The sequence below is a fragment of the Nannospalax galili genome, unplaced genomic scaffold, assembly GCF_000622305.1.
Source record: "Nannospalax galili isolate Female #2095 unplaced genomic scaffold, S.galili_v1.0 scaffold175, whole genome shotgun sequence".
In the NCBI taxonomy this organism is placed as follows: Eukaryota; Metazoa; Chordata; class Mammalia; order Rodentia; family Spalacidae; genus Nannospalax; species Nannospalax galili.
Genome location: NW_008336314.1, coordinates 1,069,919 through 1,091,601, shown reverse-complemented (window position 1 = coordinate 1,091,601; position 21,683 = coordinate 1,069,919). Strand labels below are relative to the sequence as shown.

The window sequence follows — 21,683 nt, the reverse complement described above, 5'->3', positions numbered from 1 at the left end:
TTAAAACCTCATTTAATTTTATGTCTTATAGGGTTTATACGGAGTATAATATTTTATAACTGTATCAATTCAACTGTAAATGTTAAAAATTTACAGCCAATTTTGAAAGAGATACATCTTAGCTCTGGAAATTGTTATTGAATATGTCAATGCTGTTGTAATGAAATGCTTCTTCTAATTATATGGTTATTAAATACATAATTTTTAAAAAAAGCAAATGAAAACATTATTGCTTAATCTCTTACAGAGAGAGATAGAGCATGTTTTTTGAGTACTGTGATTCCAAAGATCTCAAGGCTATGATGTTCCTCCTCCTCCTCTCTTCTTTCTTTCACTCTCCCTCCCTCCCTCTGTTCTTCTCTTCAATACTTTTTTCTTCCTTTTTCAGTTTTTTGAGACAGGGCCACAGGTAGCCCAGGCTGTCCTGGAACTCATTATATATAGTCAAGGTTTTTGACTTTCCTGCCTCTGTGTCCTGGATGTTGGAATTGTGGGTATTTGCCATCATAAAATTCCTTTCTGCAGCATAAATCAAGACCCAGGCTAGACTTAGGAGCAGTCTCTGAGAAAGAACTGCTCAGGCTGCACAGAGGGAACATCTAGTTGAATCTCCCGCTGTTAGTGACAGAACATACCTGCTTTTAGTTCAGTGGGAAACTCTGCAGTGTGAATAGAAATTCCTTTGAAAGCAGCAGCTCTGTTACACATCTCAGTAAGGTGTAGGTAGCCTAATGTGCGTTGCTTCTCCTCTCCCTCAAGAGCATATCAGGGATTCAGAGAAAAACCACAGTGGCATTCCACATTGCACATTTAAAGGTATGTGTGGAATATACCCAAATTCTGATGAGATATAGATCCGGTTGCTAATTCTTCTTGAAATTTGCTAATATGAAACTTCAGGATGGTAATAACTACAATTTTACCTCATACTAGTTTAAGTTAGCGGCAATATGCCATCTGTCATTCTTTCTGTTGTTGTTTTGTTGCATTTGTTTGTTGAGACAGCATCTCCCTGTAGCCCCATCTGTCCTGGAACTTGCTAGGTAGACCAGACTGGCCTTGATCGCAGAGATCTGCTTGCCTCTGCCTCCCCAGTGCTGGGATTAAAGGCATGTGCCACCATATCTGGCTTTATCTATCATTCTTTTGTATCAAAGTAACATATTTACTGCAACAAAATGTCTTCTCCTATCTGTAGTTCAACAGATGCACCTGTTTCTAACTGTATAAATATGGGGTGTGCTAAGCTGTTTTTTATTTGAAGGCAAATCTATAGTTCATCCCACAGCTTAAAACAAACCAAAACGTCTTTCTACAATTTGTGACTTGTCATCACAGAGCTGTGAAAGAAGCTAGCCCAGCCAGGCTGGAAGGCTGGGTCCCATTTCCAAAGCTTTAAAGGCTGAAAACAATTACCTCCTCAAGGACATCGGCAAGCTTGCTGAGGATCTCCTCAGGAAGGCTCTGGAATGTTGGAACGCTGGAAAACAAAGCAGAGAAGGATACTGAACACCTGCCTGCAGCTCACAGGAATAAATATTTCTGAATGAAAATGCAAATGCAGTTTGTGATTAGGAATCCGAAGATAAAGATCAAATGATTCAAACAAGTATTTAAGTGTGTTTATGTCTAACAAGAAAAAACTATGTTACAAACTATGTTTGGACATCACAGAGTTGATTCATGCTTCTGTGTGCCTCTGTGACTGTGAGGACCTTGGCTGTGATGGGAGACAACCACTCTGTCCTTTATCAGCCTCCTCACTAGATTCCTTCCAGCTCCACCTTCTGTTCCAGGTTGTCCTAAACACACACCCTTCTCTGGACTAACTTCTACCCACTCTTTAAGATACTTTAACTGATGATAGATGTTCAGATCCAAAAGCATTCATTCACCAAGTTTGGAAAGTGTCTTACTGGTTTCAACCCTTCCTTGTCTAGGTCAAATTCTTCTATCATGAGACTTTCTTTTTTCTTTTTTAGTTCAAAGTCTTGAGGGTATAACCTAGAACATGCTAGTGGACACTATTGCCACTAAGCAACACCCAGTTTTATCATGAGCTTGTGTACCCTCACTACAATTTCAATTAAATAATTAAATATTTTTGCATGTTTTCCCTGCTATAGTGAAAATACCATAAACATAAAAACTGTGTATGCCTTGACTGTGGTTTATAATTAACAAGCTCAGAAGTATTTGTTGAATGATAGAAACATGGATTGTGGATGCTTCCTAGGAGAGTGATAAGAGAAAATTTCTGGGATGTCTAACAAATGAATTCCTGGAAAAAAATGTGATGATAAAAGGTGCCTGATTAGAACTTCAATGATATGGAGAGGTTGGAATGTTGAAAGTCCAGAGCCAAGTTATTTATGGGCACTTTAGCTCCGTAATAACCATTCTCTGTATGTGACCTAACATCTTTGTGACTATTATTTAATGTTCTTTGGAATATATGATGTATAAGAATGATCTCTGGGACACTATCACAACTCATTTACAAAGGTATTCCTTGCCCTTGACCCAGAATAATGTATGTATGTGTATATGTATGTTGTGAAAATAATCAAGTGTGGCAAGCAGCTCCATATCCATTGGAAGCAACATATTATTCCACTTGTGTTGCAAACAACTGGTAAGAGTAGATTGATAACATCGGTTTGTGGCTGTGTGTGCTATTCAAGGTCAGTAGGGGTCAGAAAGGAGATAATCCTCTAATAAGACAAGTTCCTCTTTTTCCATGTGATCATATGATACTGGATATACAGTTTGAAGAGCGAGAGCAAGAGTGAGAATGAGAGAGAGAAAGAGAGAGAGAAATATCTTTGGTGGAGAGCACAATTCCAGGAGAACTCTGAAAGTTATCAGAACAGTTCAGGCCCCACTCTCAGCTGAAATGGATGCTAAGAGTCAGGCTGTCTTTGTTCAGGCATTGCAGGAATGTGGCATCACATTGATGTAATGAACAGATCCTTAGTTTCTATCAACCGAAGGACTAAAAACAATATCACATAGCATCTGAAGCCTATAGCACAGTTTTTCTTGCTTTACTGTACTCCGCCTACCTAATCTACCCAATAGTGTAATAAAAAATGTGTTGCTTTGGGACTTTTTTTGTTTTGGTACTGTAAAAATTCATGAAATTGCTACCTCATTGGAACATGGTATTTGGGGAGACCTGAGTCTATTCTTAAGCCATAGTCTCTCATATTCAGCTCCACAAAAACCATCTCTTTTGTTCTTTTGAGGTGAGAGCTGTGTCTTTCCTTAACACTTAATTACAGAGGGTTAGAGGACAGAAAGAGGAGAGGTGGGGTGTGGGGAGGGCATGGGAAGGAAAGAGTAGGGTGGGGGTGGTAGTGAATCAATAACAAACTACACACCCAAATGAGCAGGACCACTTTACATTTTTGAATAAATTATTAAAGCTTTATTTAAATCCCCCCAGGACCAAATACCAGGATCACTAATACATGTTCACATGTGATCTTGGCAGACTGCTCATCCTTGGAATCAGTTGGGAGCTATTCTTACTTGTCCTCATAGATTACCCTCCAAACCCTCCTCATCCTGGCTCTCAGTTAACCTGTGCTTCTCAGCAGCAGCCAAAGCAGGTTATAGTGTTTCCCTTCTAAAAATTCACTAGAAGTGCTTATAACTCTGCTCCTAAGAATATTTCAAACTGCTATCAAATCCTGCTTCTGGTAGTTACAGGAGCTTGTCCCCCAACTTGGTCCTTTATTTTCTGATTAGCATCTATAATAGCTTCAGTAAACCCTTTCATTTTAGAAATTCTTTTTTGGTATAAGACTTTTGCTTTGAGAAAATTTATTAAGATTAAATAAGGTAATACAAAAAGTCAGACTCACACTCATATGACATAAGAATATCAGTTTCCTTCATCTTACTTTATTCTCATTTCTCCCCATGAAACAGCAAGTGAAAATACTGAAAGATAGTGACTGTCCAAACCAGAAAATCTTCATGATTTTATTTATTTGCTTGGGATTTGAGGCACGGTCTCACACTACAGCCTAGGCTAGCCTTGAACTTGAGGCCATTCTCTTGGTTCTGCCTTCTAAGTGTTGGAATTATAAACATGTACTACCATACCCAGCCAAAACTTCATTTATATGTGAAATAATAAATGAAAAACTGAAATTCATTAACCTAGATTTCCTGAAACTACACTAGAAAAGCCAGCTGGGATGTGGAAGTAAAAATCTCATTTACTCAGGTTTCAGAGCTTGAATAAAGAAGAGACTACAAAGGAGTCATGTACATTCACATCTGATACCTGATTTATAGCATAATTCCAGATCCATCAGAGTAATGCAGTGAAAGAACAGAACCCTTAGCATACTGTTTTGATACAAACATGGAAGTTGTGCTGTTAATTTGTCACTCTAATTCTCATTATTTTGGAGAAAGCCTATTGATAAATTTCCAAGGTTTATGCAGAGATATAGCAGTTCACCCAGGACCACCTGTTCTACCAGATTTACTGCCATGGTCTGAGCAGGTGGGTTTTAATTTCCAGAAGGCAATCAATTTCAACAGCTGGAGGGGATGGAAGAAGATAAAGAAAGCTGCTTCCCTGACTTATACAGGCTGAAAAATTCATCCCTTCCTTGTTCCTTTAATGAACTCTATTTCAACTTTTGAGGTGTTAGAGTAATTACTGTTTCTACTCCACTGAGTATTTGTAGAAAATACAAACTACAACTGAATTTTATGATTGGATGCTGTCTTAAAAACTTTGGTTACTTCTATATGACAACTTCTAATTAAATATGGGTTCTGTCTACAGGAAGCCATGCTATATTTTCATTATCATGAGAGCTATTAACCATAAGAAAAATATTCTCTTAACCATACAGCACACTAAATGAAACCAAAAACATTTGGAGTTAAGAGGGCATTTGAAATCTTTTATGCATTATATTTTAAATTCAGTTTTAAATGTTTCAAAACACTGGGCTGGGGATTTATCTCAGTGGTAGAGCACTTGCTTAGCAAGAGCAAGGCCCTGGGTTTTGTTCCCAGCACATAAGTGTGTGCACTCAGACACACACACACACACACACACACACACACACGCACACATGAACCCACACACACAAATTGGGAAGCATGTAAGAAGAGACACTAAATAATAAGAAATGGGTCAGACAGATGGTTTGGCAAATAAAGCTTGTTACACAAGCAAGAGGATCAGGATTTGGATCCCACCACCTGCATCTGTTACTCCAGCACTGAGCAGGGCAGAGACAGGAAATCTCTGGAGCTTGCCAGACATGAGTTCCAGGTTTAGTGAGAAACTCTGCCTGAAAGGAATGAGGTGGAGAATAAGAGAGAAGGGCAACCGATGCCTTCCTTTGGCCTCTAAGAGCACGCACAGGCACGGGCATACATACCCATACAAACATTTGCATACACCATACACCATACAAACATCATACTCGCACATGGAAAAACAAATAACCAGTAACATTGAACCACTTCTGGACTTAACAAAATGAAAATCATTTAACAGAAAAAATAAATGCCTTCTTCATGTTTATAAGTTACTCTGGTCTTTAAAGTTCCAAGGGCTATTAGGGCTATTATTCTTCAAACACTAGATAAGTTCTATCCTGTAACTAACTTGCTTTCGAAGAACTATTCACCTGTCAGTGGCTTCAACTACAAAAAAAACAAAGCAACTGAGAATTTTTATTCACAGTTTACAATTCTACCCAGGAAATCGATTCATTGAACCTTCCCAAATGCATCAAAAGACATCAGTTGAGATACCAATAATTTCTATAAATGGTAATTAAAGATAAGGTTTTCTGGTTTAGAAAACTTAAGGCAAACAATTAGGAGAACAAATTTCTATGCAAAATGTTAAACACTAGAGAAGAATATTTTATGTTTGAAATAGTGTATTATAACAATTTGCATGTTAATTATAAGTAATTCTTACAGATGTGTTCAAATGTTTGGTTCTCTAAGGACTTGCCCTAGGCCTGAAGTACCAGAATGCATTTAGATGTAATATAATAGACAAGATTAAGTGTGGTGCTTTTCTATTTGTTGTTCTCATTGAGTGAAGGAAAGGCTTGGAATCTGTAATGACAGATGATAGAAAATGAGATTTGAATGCTTTTTATTTGTCAGGCACTGGGCTACGGGGTTTTATAGATAACATAAATTTCATTTTTACAACAATCTTATCACATAGCCTTTACAGTCATCCATTTTACAGATAACCATGACCAACCTTGAGAGTTTGTCTAAGGCCACATCACACAGCAGTGGGAGAGGAAAAAGGAAAAAAAAAAGAAAACCAATTCCCACTTACATGACCATGAAGCTGATCAATAGCTTACTGAGTAGCATACTTTACAGTGAAGGTACAACAAAATGTCTTTCAGAACTGCACCTGGCAGGGTAGGGTAAACCTATCATCCCAGCTCTGAGACTGAGGCCAGGGTCGGGTAAACCCGTTATCTCAGCACTCAGAGGCTGAAGCAAAAAGATCGCCATGAGTTTGAGGCCATCCTGGTCTACAAGGTGATTTACCAGGTAGCCAGACCTACATAGTGAGACCTTGTCTCATAAAACAAAACCAACAACAAAAAAAATCCTCTTCTACGTAGTGATTTAGAAATAATCACTCATGTTAATAAATGTGACTGCTTTTATTTTACAACTTTTTATGAAAAATGTCAAATTGAAAAAAAGAAAGAATACTTCAAGGATTACCTATATTCTTAACACTTAGAATCATGTGCTAAAATTATGCCATTTGTACTTTATTTTCCGCCTATTTTTCTATGTAGATATAGTCATCTATTCATAGTAATACCTGTAATAAACATTTGAGACTATGTTTCATATTTCACAAAACTTCACTAATATTTAAACACATATCTCCTTAAAATATGAACATTTTTTTTTTGAGCTAAGTGTGGTGGGATGACACCTCTGTAATTCCAGCACTCAGAGGCAGAGGCAGGTGGTTCTCTGTGAGACTGAGACTGAGGCCACAGCCAGGTTTACATGAGGAGTTTCATGCCAGCTCGGGTTACAGGAAGACTCCGTCTTAAAAAAAAAAAAAAGGAAGAAAGAAAAGAAGAAAAAAAGGAAAAGAAAAAAACATAGAGGTAGAGAATCCTGAGTTTGAGGCCAGTGAGGGCCTGAGCTCCTGGCCAGTCTCAGCTTCATAGTAAGACCCTGTTTCAAAAAATCCAAAAAGAAAAAATAAATTTTTTAATTTCTAAAAAACCTTAATATCATTATTTATATGATAAAATTAACTCAATAATACCATCACAAGTATTAAATACTGTCAAAAGTATCTTTATTAATCTGTTTTAAAATTTATTTTTAATAAACACTCAAAGTCTGAACCCTGCTTTTTGCTGTTACATCTCTTCAGTCTCTCACTCTTGGCCAGTCTTCCTACTGTTTTACTTCCTAAATTTAGCTTTTGAAATACATATTTTTAGATGTCCAATAGTCCCAATTAGTCTTGGGCATTTTAGTTTTTGAAATAAACTATATAAAAATAATAATGGTAGTTAAGCATAAAGAATTACATTACAATCATGTGGGGTCACATACAGAATAATAGTTGTATACACCACCTAACAACAATTATATATGGAATCAGTTCCTCACAAGGACTGAACTGACTTAAGTAATTCCTCCAAACTCTTTCGTAATAAGTACAAATTTCTGACTCTTATTTCTTCATATTCACACAATAAAATTCTCTGAAGATAACCTTATATGGTGGCATCATTTAATGGTAGTGGAATGCATCCTTATCTGTGGATTTCAGCACCAGCCAAGAGGTGGATGTGTCTGGACTTTGGTGAGCTGGGAAAGTACAAGAGCAGTTGCCACTGAAGTGTGGGTACCAATGTCATAGAGGTGTCTGTGAACCACTGTAAAGATTTGATCTGGGTGAACTGTGGGGCCTTTGTAGTGCTTTGACCCAAAGTAACATGACCTTACTTATGTACTGAGGAGACCCTCCAGGCAGCTCTAAGGAGAATATACTGTAAGGGGGCTCAAGTGAATCTGGGAGACCAGAGAGCCAGTCTATGTCATGAAGATGATGGAAGTCAGGGGAGGAAGAACACAATGGAGCTGTTGGGAAGTAGTTGGACTCTGCACTGCATTTTGAACATAGAAGCTACATGATTTCCTGATAGACTAGATGCGGAGTTAGACAGGAGTGGGGACAATGGCGGCTCCTTGAGGTTTAAAGGAACCCACAGAAAAATTTCAGATGCTTTTATTAGCAATATATTTTATTTTATTTATTTATTTTTTGTTTATTAGAAGAAGCATTTCATTACAACAGCATTAACCTATTCAATAACATTTTTCTGAGCTAGGGTACATCTTTCAAAATTGGCTGTATATTTTTAGGTTTACAGATGAATTATTACGTTTGTATTTTATTTTTATCTTATGTGTATAAGAGTGTTGCCTGCATGTGTGTAAGTTCACCCATGTTGTGCAATGCCTGCAGAGATCAGAAGGCAGATCTCCTAGAAATGGAGTTATGAATGGTTGTTAGCCACCATGTGGGTGCTGAGAATCAAACCTGTGTCTTCTGGAAGAGTAGTCAGTGCTCTTAACCACTGAATCATCGCTCCAGTCCCAGAAATATCTTTTATGTAAGTTTTAAATATATTTTTGAATTCTTAGAAAATTTCATAGAGTATATTTTAATCATATTCCACCTCAGCATCTCCCAGATCCAGCCCCCACCCCAAAATTCATGCCCTCTTTTTTTGTTGTTGTTTTTTAATAATCCATTGACCTCAATTTGAGCTGACCATATACTTCAGGATATGGGGCTATCCACTGGAGCATGGTCAACTCTCCCTCCCCCAGAAGACATCAACTGTCCACAGCTCTAAAGTTAGGAGTGGGGGCTAGTGAATTCCTTCACATTTCATGCTAGGATGTTGACTGGCTTGATCCTGTACAGATCTTGTATAGGCAACTACAGCTATGAGGAATTTTTTAAACCCACTTAGTAGTAAATAGTTTTAGTTTTAACAAACGGTTATATGCTTTTTTATAAGTACTACTACTACTACTACTACTACTACTACTACTACTACTACTACTACTACTACTTTGCAGCACTGGAGATGGAGCCAGGGACCTCTCACATGCTAGAAAGACTCTACCACTGAGCTTCACTCCTGTTCTCTCTTTGAAACCCAGATTGATTTCAAACTCGTGATTCTCTTGCCTAAACAAGAGCTGGAATTATAAGCCTGAACTACTAAGCCTCACCATAGTTTGTAATTATAATTTAATTGCTGGGCGTAGTGGTACATGCCTGTAATCCAAGCTCTGGGGAGGTGGAGGTGGAAGTATCAGGAGTTCAAAATCAATCTTAGCTACATGGTGAGTTCAAGATTAGTGTGAACTCGCCCTATCTCACAAAAACTACCTACCTACTGGGGGCTGGAGAGATGGCTCAGCAGTTAAGAACACTGGCTGTTCTTGTAGAAGACCCGGGTTTGAATCCCAGCACCCACATGGCAGCTAACAACTGTCTGTAACTCCAGTTCCAGGGGATCCAACAGCGTCTTCTGTCCTCCATGGGCATTGCACAGCATGGGTGCACTTACTTACATGCAGTCAATGCACACATACACATAAAATAAAAATAATAAACAAAATACTTTTTTAAAAAAACTACCTACCTACCCACCTACTCACCTACCTATCAAAGAGTATTAAATGGAATCCCAGATTTCTAAGGTAAAATATCTCTAGAGAAGAAGTTTGAAAACAGCTCAATAATGTCCTCAGTATAGAACAAAATGTACATAATTACATTAATTATCTTAGGGTAGCATTAGGAGAATTGGAGCCATTTAATTTTGTCATAAGAAATCAATTCTAAATTGAATTTAGTTCCACTAATATAGACAGGTATTATTTCTATGCCAGTTATTTTTTGCAGAAATAAAGAAGAAATCTCTGACCAGATAAATCAATTTGCATTGATGGAAGATGAAAGTATTCGTTTTTGTTTTTGTTTTTTTTTAAATATTGAAGCTATCTGGCCATTCCTTAGTAAGCTCGTCCTCGAAACTGTTCTGCTCCAGATATACTTTCATTTTTGATTTTTGGTGTTTGGAGTTTTGGGGAGGGTTTGGTTTGTTTTGAGACATGCCTCCTACCTCAGTTTCCCAAGTGATGGGATTACAGGAATGCACCATGATGCCTGGCTGCCCCAGATCCCAGATATACTTCCTCCCTTAACTGGTGGATTGGGCACCATTCTGATTCCGTATGTGTTAGGTAAGAGTCATATTACTGATCAACTGGTCTTCCATCCTGATTCCCTTACCTCATCATACTCAATGCAATCTCTCTTCCACACACATCACTGCCAGACTGTCTGCCTTCTTTCTTTCCTTCCTTCCTTCCCTCCTTCCTTCCTTCCTTCCTCCCTCCCTCCCTCCCCTCTCCCTCTCTCCCTCCCTCCTTCCTTCCTTCCTTCCTTCCTCCCTCCCTCCCTCCCTCCCTCCCCTCTCCCTCTCTCCATCCCTCCTTCCTTCCTTCCTTCCTTTTTTAAGACAGGGTCTCCCTGTAGCCACAGCTGGCCTGGAACTCACTATGTAGACCAGGATGGTCTCAAACTCACAGAGATCCACCTGCCTCTGTCTCTCAAGTGCTGTGATTAAAAACGTGAACCACCACATCTGGCTTTTTGGACTTTCTTTCATTAATGATTAGTCTTTATCAGACAATGGCCCAACCCTTTAACAATGATTCTTATCTCACTAGATTATGGGCAGTAGAAGTATTTTGTACATGAAAGTACTTGAGACAAAGCAAACTAATGAAAATATGAGATATACTCATTACCTATATGATCTATAATGATAAAGAGTAAACTCCTTATATTGGATAATGCTATATGAGGTAAGCATATAGGCTTAAGAATCAAAAGGAATCAGACTGAATTAGGCTCTGTGTCCCATTAATTATTCCTCCAGCAAGTTACCTTCTCTAGGTTTCAACTACCTTACTTTAAAAAATAGAATGATCACACCCAGTACATAGAATCATGGTAAACATTAGAAGGATTGTAAATGGAAAGTATTAAGGTGATACATGGCAAACACAGACTTCAGCAGCCCTGAAAATTACACACACATAGTGTTCTAGTTCCATCTAGAGGATAAAACATCCTCACCAAAAGCAGCTTAGAAGAAGGTAGGGTTTATTTGGCTTACCTTTCTAGGCTACAGTCTATTATTTCGGGAAGTCAAGGAAGGAACTTAAAGCATCACATCCACAGTTAAGAGCAGAGAAAGAATAAACCCATGGACCCTCACTTGCCTGTTGCTTACATTCAGCTTGCTTTCTTCACTCTTGCACAATTCAGGGCCCAGCCCATGAAAAGGTGTCACCCACACTCAAGGGGGTCTTCCCACTTCAATTAATAATCAAGACAATCCTTCACAGCCATGTCCACCAGCCAACCTGATCTAGACAATTATTCAATTGATACTCTCTACCTGGGTGATTCTAGGTTATGTCAAGTTGATTAACCATTACATATATATATATATATGTATATATAATGTTAACATTATTATTATTATTATTAAAGAATTGAATTTCAGCAATCAAACAAATTTCTAATGTGTCAGACACAAATCTTGAACTAAACTTAAGAGTCCTTAATGGGCTAGGGAAGTAATTCCTTTGACAGAATGCTTTCCTATTACACACATAGCTGGGTTTGATACCTAACACCATATAAACTGGAATATGACATCCCTGCTTCTATTTAATTTTTCATATCACATCACATTTGATATAGAATATTAATTCTTTATTTCAGTGAGATATTTAATTACATGCATTGTCTAACTCTTAATACAGCCAAATCTGAAACATGAAGGTATGCTGTGCTTAAAAAGTCGAGAGTTCTAGCTACTGTCTGACATTAAGGCCATAATGGACTCTTGAGATCCATTGGCTCTCTGCTTCTGTTGCAAAGAGGAGGAAGGCAAACTTTGGTCAGGCTTGGAACCCGGAACCCTGGTACTTCAGGTTATCTTGTCCAGGCAATTCCATCCAGAAAGTTACTTATGGAAAAATATCTCCAAAAGCCTTCTCTTTCTTTTTTAGTCCACAAACACCCTTCTTCAAATAACTTTAGACTTTTAAAATGGGTAAGACGAGACTTTTCTTCCAGAAAACAACAAACTAAAAGACCCTGTTAACCACTTAGCAAGAGAAAAGGAAGTGTGCAGATGAAAACGTTTCCATAACATGTTTCAGTAGACTGTTCTCGAGCTCTATCCCAGCAGCTGGCTTTTTGGCTCTTGAAGGAACCAGCTTCCATTTGCCACAACCATTGTCTGTCTAACACCACAGCTGTGTTTTAGCCAATATGCAAACATCAGAGTCAGCAAAATGGCAAGGAAAGAATCTGGGAAGAAAGTAGAACAGTCCTGGAAGCAAGCTCAGGGTCCTGTGGCCAGGAAATTTTAGGGTCCTGATTCATGGTCTAGAAGAAGTTGGGTGAGGTGCCACCTAATGGTTTCTTACTACAGGAGGGAAAATCCCTAGAAGGGACCATGATCATGGCATAAAATTTCATGAAATTTTAAATGATTAAATGAGAAATTAAATTTTTTCCACTATTTTTGCAACTCTCATTTAAGTAAGAGCTACTTTTCTGTCGGTTCAATCTTCCACACTGTGGAAGATTAACAACAGGCAGTAAGTGTAATGAAGTGGCAAGTTATTCTAGCACACCAAAAGTCAGTGTTTCTAGCCTCTAATGCAGAAATAATAAATCTGGCTCAAGAAATCTTGTAGAGCAGCTATGAAATAACCTAAAAGAAAATAGATGTGTTGATTTCAAAGTAAAGCATTAATGTAATACTTATGAAAACAATCAAAATCCTAAACCTACTGCCTTAAAAACCACCTTCTAAAATTACACTGTATGTAACTATAAACTTTCAGATTTGATTTTAATTTGATTTCATTCTGCAGATTCTAGTGTGTATGTATGTGTATGTGCATGTACATGTCTGTGTATCTCTGTGTTTGTTTGAACATATGTGTAGAGGACGGAGGTTGACAGTTAGTGTCCACAATGACTCTCTCTACCTTAATCTTTGAGGTAAAGTCACTCACTGAATCTGCAGCTCACTGATTAGGCTACACTGGCTTGTCAGTAAACCTGGGAGTCTGCCTGGCTTCCTCTCCCCAGTACTGGGATTAAAGCTGCAGTGCCTGACTTTTATATGAGTGTGTTGGGAATGGAATTCAGATCTTCTGTACAGCAGGCATTTCACAGACTGAGTCATCTCTCTAGCCTCCAATTCTACAGATTCTTCTTGTGTGTGTTTTTGTAAAAATCAGAGAACAACCTTGGATATTGGTTTTCACCTTCCGTCTTCGAGGAAAGATTTCTTTGGTGCTAGTCATTGCATTCATCAGGCTAATTAGCCTCTGAGCTACTAGGATTCTCATTTCTTTCTCTGCCTCCCATCACACTGTAGGAGCATAGGGATTATAGATACAAACTACCATGCCCAGCTTTATGTGTGTCTAGGTAACTGAACTCAGGTCTTCAAGCTTGCTTGGTAAGTGTTTACTCACTGAGACATCTCCCCTGTCCCCTGCAGATTCTTATACAAGATCTTCAGGCTGTTGTTTCCAAACCTTTGTCATTACAGGACCTGGTTCAAAATGTCATGGGTTCTGTTCTAAGAACTCAATGCATTTTTCAAAATTGTGGCAAAATGTATAACATAAATTTGCTATCTTCTGTATTTCTAATTATATAGTTCAGTGGCAGTAAACAATAACCCCAATCCCCCACTTCCCTCAGATCCTAGCAAGCATATTCTGCTCTCTGTCTCTAGAATTTGACTGTGGTACTTGCCTCATGTAAGTGGAATTCACAGAATATTTTGAGAGTATGCATCTGATTTTTTTTCCTTTGTGTGTGTGTGCGTGTGTGTGTGTGTGTGTGTGTGTGTGTGTGTGTGTGTGTATGTATGTATGCCAAAGGTCGATGTTGGATGTCATGGGTTTGAAAGAGAAACACCCCCCATAGGCTTGTGTATTTGAATACTTTGTTGGGGCACTGTTTGGGAAGACAGTAGAATCTTTCGGAGGAAGTGTGGCACTGGAGGCAGAGCCTTGCTGGAGGAAGTATGCCACTGGAGACAAGCTTTGAGAGTTTACAGCCCTAATTTCAGTTCGTACTCTCTGCTTCATGTCTAGTTGAAGGTGTGAGCTGTCAGTTTCCTGCTCCTGACACTTATTGCCATGTCTCTCACCAGGATGGACTCTTATCACTCTGTAACCATAAGTCAAAATAAACTCTTCCATAAGTTGCTTTTGGTCATGGTGTTTTATCACAGCAACAACAAAAAAAAAAAAAACCTAATACAGATCTTCACCTCAATTTCTCTCCATTTTTTTGATACAAGGTTTCTAACTGAACAGAAAGCTCATCAATTTGTCTAGACTAACTGACCAGCAAGTCCCCAAGATCCTCCTGTCTCTGCCTCCCCAGGATGGGGGTTATAGAAGTACATACAGCATTGTATCCAATTTTTACATGTGTACTATCAAATTTGGGTCCTCATGCTTGCACAGTAAGCCCTTTACTGACTGAGCCATCTCCCCAGCCCTGCACCTGATTTTTGGTAGTTGTTTGTTGAGAAAGAGTCTCACTATGTAGCAAAGGCTGGTCTTGAACTCAAGATCCTGCTGTCTCAGCCTCCTGAGTGATGAGATACAGATGTGTACTAGTACCCCTGACTAAGCTTTTATATCTGAATCACTTCATTCCACATGATGTACCCAAGGCTCATTCATGTCATTGAATACAATTTTTATTTTTTGAGACAGGGTCTCATGTAGCCCAGGTTGACTTGGACATAGGCCTGTTCCAGCATACCTGACTTTCAAAGTATGTTTTATTATCCATCCAGATTACTTTAATATATAGCAAAACTAGCTGTCTTAATAGCCAATAATTTCCAATGGGTAGGTAGTAATTTAAAATAATTACTAAAATCACAAAGCTATTTCTGATCATTTCTGAAGTGCTGTAAAGATATGCAGTCTGTATCATGTCTTTTTATCCTTTGAATTCCCATACATTTACAGAATCTTCTCCAAGACTCAAAAACAATCTCCTGGAAAATGGTCCCTGATAACTTTCTGTCTACATCTAAGTAAGCAGCTGCCTAAATAGTATACTTGTGGATCAAAACTGTTAGCATATTTTTCATTCCCTGATGATATGTAAATTCATCTACAGCCCTACTTTCTAATAACTAATTGCAGAAACTTTAGAATCAGAAATAAACTTATTTTGAATTCCAGCACCCCCATTTCCTGTAGCTACAGGCAAGCATTAAAGTCAAGAAACTTCCTTAGTTGAAAAATTAAAATGGTGAAGCCTAGCTCTCGGAGCTGTTGTCATTATTAATAAATACAAAGCACTTAGAAAAGGGGATGCCATGGGGAAGCACTCAATTAAAGGGACATATAATTTATCTTGTGCAATGCTACATTAACATAGAGTATGTCATGGAGTGGGTACTTAAAACATGCAAATTAAAGCAATATGCAATGAAGCCAAATGCAATGAAGCAATAATGGTTTGACCCTAGGTCAGTACGTAGAGCTGTACAGTTTGCACACTGTACAAGAGCTCTTACTCAGGTGGCTTCTCACAGGGCAATGAGATTCTGTCTCTCACTCAATGCTTGTAACTCATTTCATGCTGACAGGGGCTGTATCAGCCAGTCCACAGCAGGACGCATCTCTTATGTTTCCAAGTGCACACCTTATGTACTGTCATTCTGGTCTAGTGGAAGGATATTTGGCTTGGTATTTTTCTGGAGCTGCAGGCACATTTTTATTGAGGCAATTTACTCAAGAAAAGTTCAGAACAGAGAGTCATTTACTTCTGACTGACAGAAATTCTCTCTCTCTCTCTCTCTCTCTCTCTCTCTCTCTCTCTCTTTCCCCCAACACACACACATAGTCTTGCTATGTAGCCATGGCTGGCCTGCTACTATCTGTGTAGCCCAAGCTGTCTTTGGACTTGTGACAGTTTCATGCTTCAGCATCCACAAGTGCTAGGATCATGTGTGCATTACCACACATGGTTTGACAAAGTCTTCTTACATAAGGCTATTAGATTAACCATTTAAAAATGCACTGGAATCCCACTTATCAAATCAGGGCTCCAGTTGCTCCAGTGTTCCTGTCACAGTGACCATCTGGAGATGAGGCACTTACCACACACTTTATTAAACTGCCTCAGAAATGTTTAATAGCTGTGGTGTATTCAGAAAAGTCACACTGAACCTAATCTTTGCTCTGAAAAATCATGCAATTTCCTATATCCACATTAAAAGTGTTAAGACATTTAAATAAATTACATCTCATTATCAAAACTGAAAAGGGCTTATGACTTTTAAAATGTTTAATAGCTACACTAATTGTTATCATCTTATAAGGTTCTATGGCCTGGAAACTTAGGAGGGGACTCCTGCCCTACAGCCTGCTTTGCTCTGTCACAGTGATTGGCATTTGGGACACATATACTGTACAGAGTTTTCTACTTCTCATTTCTGCCTGTGAAACGCCAGTAGAATCCCAATTCTTGTGGCAAACAAACACCTTCTGGGAATAATACTGTCCTATGTGTATAATTATTGTTCTCTAAGTACATTATTTCCCCAAATACCTAAAGTGCGTTTGCTATTTCTTCTGTATGAAGGTTCAAGAGCTGTAGTGACTGGGTCAAGCCCTCATCTCCCAGTGGCTGCATACATATTGATAAGTTTGTTCCATGCTGAGCACTTGTTTAAAGTATACCTTGTGGTGGCTGGAGATAGTTCTGCAGTTAAGAGCTCTGACTGTTCTTACAGAGGACCTGGGTGTGAATCCCAGCACCCATATGGCAGCTAACATCCATCTGTAACTCCAGTTCTAAGGGAGTCAATACTTTCTTCTGACCTCCATGGGCACTGTAGAACACAGGTGCATTTATATATATGCAAGCAATACACTCATACACATAGAATGAAAATGATAAATAAAATACTTAAAAAATAAAAAAGAAGGAAAGAAAGTCTTGGACATAACCACCTGTACATGGGCCCTAGAACTCCTGTTCTTTAATTTATGGTGGCTTAAGAAAGCCATGGTATCTAAAACATTGTTTCTCAAATACATCAATAGAAAAGATTGACTCCATGAATAAATGAGGAATTTCTGAATTATGGAATTTGAATGCTCTCTTCATTAGGAGATTTTGACTTAGAGCCCTACTTTTAAAGAAAATGTATTACGAAAAGGTAATGCCAAATTGAAAAGACTATTTTTCAAATATACTGAATCAAATGACCTATTTACTCACGAATATTTATTCATTGAGGAACTACAGTTCCAGGCTTCATTTTGTGGAAATACGAAGGTCTTTGAAGGTAAACAGACTCATAGCAGCAGCGTTTATCCTTATCATGGGATAAATTTTTACATTGCTCTTTGTGGATTGCTCCATACTCTTTAAGATGCAGATCAGCTGTAATGCCCTTTGAAGGAAAGTCTAGATGCCTCCGTCTGTGCTCCTAAGGTGCCTTGTGTGTACTTCTGCCACAACAGTTACCGCCTGTTTATTCATTTGCTGCATCCTCGATCTGTAAACTACTGTCACTGACCTAGTGCTGAGTTTTATAGATCAAATTGAACTGGAATGTGTTCATGCACACAGTGTATTACCAATGTCTGTTTCACTGACACACTGACGGAGCTGAATAGATGTGACAGGGACAACAGAGCATGCAGACCTAAAATATCTGGTCTTTGGTTCTTTAAAGGCAAAAGTTACTCTTAGTCTATTATTATCTTGAAGTCATACAGCGAATCTGGCTCCTTCCACTTAATGTCTACCAAATAACAGCTATTCAACATTTGTTGCATGAAGAAATTATTTTGCCTTTTAAAATCAATCCAAGGATATTTTCTTGAAGAAAATTATTTAATAAAATATGGGAGTTGAAAAATTAAATTCAGGAAACACAAAGAGTTTTGATGGTGTTATTGTTTGTTAGACAAGTCTCAATGTGTAGCCCAGGATGGCATCAAACTTGAAGTTCTCCTTCCCTTACTTCCCAATTGCTGGGACTGCAGATATATAACACCATACCTAGCCAAGAAGACTTCCTTTGATGTTAAAATCACTTTTTGTATATAAACTTGACCATAGATATCCAAAGATAACTTATTAAGTCTTGGACTTATGGAGAAATAACCTTATTGCAACACACTGAAAAGTCATTTTGGGAAATGTGTGTGTGTGTGTGTGTGATTTTCTTCATGCATTCATCTATTGATGTGTGTGTATTAGGTACTAAGAGATTGAACCTGGGATCTCATGCATGCTAGGCAAGTGATCCAACACTGAGCTATAGCCTCAGCCCTATATTTTTTTTTTCTTAAAATTTTTACACTTATTTATTGGGCTTTCTCTCTCTCTTCTCTCTCTCTCTCTCTCTCTCTCTCTCTCTCTCTCTCTGTGTGTGTATCATGATATACATGTGAAGGTGAGAGGACAACTTGGAGGAGTTTGGTTTTCTTCTTCTACCATATAGGTCCTGGGATCGAATTCTGACCATCACACTTGACACCAATTGCATTTCTCCACTGAACCATCTTGATGGCCATTAGTTCTTAATATGTTTCTTTTCAAATATCTTTTTTATTCTTTCAAATATGAAGCCTCCCTCTTTCATTTAGTTTTTTTTTTTTTTTTTTTTTTTTTTATTTGAGCCAGAGTTTCGTTATGGAAATCAGGCTTGAACTAGGAATCCTCTTGCATTGGCTACCTAGGAGCTGAGATTACTGGTGTGTGAATGCTTACCCTTGGTTCTGAGAAATAACTTTCAATATAATTGTTAATAACTATCCTTTTCTGGAATGCAAAATAAGTGCCCTTTTACCGTATTTCATCCTATTAATTTTAAAAACATTTTTTCCAAGGAATTTCTTTTCTCATTTTAAAATATTCAAAAGCATAAGAATGTAGAAAATAAGTTTTATGCTCAAAATGTTTTATAGCAAATTATAGGAACACATGTCAAAATGGTATTACTATTAGTGTCTAAAAATCAATTAAATCATCAAACCCCTGCCTTTAAAGAAGTTTGTCTCAATTATAAATTAAATTTATCTAAAAGTCAAACAGGGATTAAGTGGTGTTAAATGATATATCTATAAATCTCTTAACATAAGATCTGTCCCAGAAAATGCACACTGTAATGACTTACTGTTAGTAAACATTATCATTCCTGTTTTAAATGACTTTGTACACACAGTAGTTAAGAAGAGTATTTACAGCTATTGGCCTTATGACATTGAAAAATGCTGTCTCTCAAAGAACTCTGCCTCACCTAGAGCCTTGGACATTCAGATCTGGCAGTGTGTCAACACTGACTTAGACAAACTCAATTTTAAGCATTGTATGATATAAAGGAAACAATAATATTAATTCTGCCTGATTTTACTACTTTGTGCAAAAAAGAACAAAATCCATCCTATGGTAGTCAATAAAAAATGGAAAATTTATCATAAGAAATTTCCATTTGCAAATTAAAGTTGAGTAAGTGTTCTAAGTCTTACTAAAATTTTGCTTAATACACTGAGAAGTGGGCTGTCTGTAAAGTAGTGCTTCTAATGATGGTAAAAATGATTCTACTTGTTGAGAACTTGTACATCATGTATTTCCTAATTACTGTAATTAGAATAACTGCCATTAACATTTGTTCAGCACTTACTATCATCCAAGTATTCTGGTAACTAAGAATCTTATTTCATTTAGACTTAAGACAAGTTGCCTGGTACCTAAATGATATATTTTCCTCCCATTATCATAAACATTAATTTTCAGGAAATTATAGTAACATAGTTTAGTTCTAGATTGCTATGTGATAATGTGTGTTTTCTCAATTTATTATATAATTAACTAAATAAACACCATGTAGGAAAAAATTTTGATTTCTTAATAGTTTATTGATCATTATAATTTGATAGTAAAAAATCATTTTTCACAAAGTGAAACCAAAAGTAGATGAGAGAAGTCAACTGATATTTGATAAATGTGCAAAAGTAATTCTATAGAGAAAGAATTTTCTTGGCACATGGTACTGAGGCAATTTTTTTGTTGTTTTTTAATTTTTACAAAAACTTTACTGAAAATTTCATAAATGTATATAAGGTGTTTTGATCAAATCCATGCCCACTCCCTCCCCTCCAACATTCCCCCCTCTGAAGAGGTAACCCTAAAATCTTTTAAGGATTAGATACAAGCTCCCAAATACTTTTGATATTTTTGGCCTTTGGAACAGAGTATGTTGCTAACAGGCCCAAGGACATTTTGACTTTTAGCCAAGAAACTGGCTACATTTCTTTGGGATCTTTTTTACCCTAACTGCCTAGCCAATTCCTACTTCCTAGTCTCATCACTCCATCCTCTGAAGGGATTACCCAAATTGCCAATGGGGAATAGGGACGCAGACCTCTCTGGTTTCTTTGATGATGAACAGGGACACAGGGTGAGGCAATTACAGTACCCCTTCAGTGGGTCTATCTAAAAGACTCCCAAATTGCATAACTCTTGTCTCTAAGGGGAGAAGAAAGTTCTTGAATCATGAATAAGGGATGTGAAGGAGAAGTAAAGGCAAGAGTAAGTAGGATTACAAGTTCTAGACAGGGAACTAGAAAAAAGTCAGAACAGGGCAATCTTCAAATGTTCATATAAGAGTCCATTGGAGTTTCTTGACAAGGGCTTCCAAAAGCATCCCTCTATTGAGTTCTTCCTAATTTTTCTTTTGTCTTCCAAGGCTGGACTAATTGGCTGGGAAGAGTGGCTGGATACTCAGGTCAGGGTCCAGTGACCCTGCTTGGCTCCTTTAATGAAAAAGCACAACCATCAACAAGCCCAATTGTGACTATTTTAGCGATCAGACTCAGCCAAAGGCATGATGATGATAGTTATTTCATTCAGAAGGGACTGCTGTATAGCATCATCTTATTAAAAGGATCTGTAGTTTAAAAGGATTTGGTGCTAGGAGTTACATATGAGAGAGAGCATATGTCATTTGTTTATCTGAGTCTGTCTTACTTAGTATAACAATCTCTAGATTCATCCATTTACCTGAAAATTTCATTATTTCATCCTTCTTTACTGATGAATAGAACTCCATTGTATAAATATACCACATTTTTGTTAACCACATGTCAGTTGAGGGGCACTTAGGTTGCTTCCATCTCTTAGCTATTGTGAAAAGAGCAGCAACAAACATGGTTGTACAAGTGTCTCTACAATAGGATAAATCCTTTGGGTATATGCCAAGGAGTGGTATAACTAGGTCATATGGTAGGTTCATTTTAGGTTTTTTAAGAGTTCTCCACACTGTTTTCCATAGAGGTTGCACGAGTTTGCAATCCCACCAGCAGTGAATGAACATTCCCCTTTCTCCACATCCTCACCAGCCTTTGGTATCATTTGTTCTCTTGATCCTAGCCAGTCTGATTGGGGTAAGGTGATACCTTAGGGTGGTTTTAATTTGCATTTCCCTAATTACTAA

At 37.8% G+C, this 21,683-nt stretch overlaps 1 protein-coding gene across 3 annotated transcripts in view; it reads right to left on the bottom strand.

The window, feature by feature from the left end:
- The window catches only part of Prkg1 (protein kinase cGMP-dependent 1), a 1,315,555-nt gene that overhangs the window by 346,022 nt on the left and 947,850 nt on the right, over positions 1-21,683 (bottom strand). For all 3 annotated transcript variants that reach the window (XM_008831094.3, XM_008831093.3, XM_029562517.1), the window contains exon 5: positions 1,417-1,480. In XM_008831094.3, the coding sequence (XP_008829316.1) occupies positions 1,417-1,480 (64 nt within the window). The remainder of the gene's footprint in view (positions 1-1,416; positions 1,481-21,683) is intronic.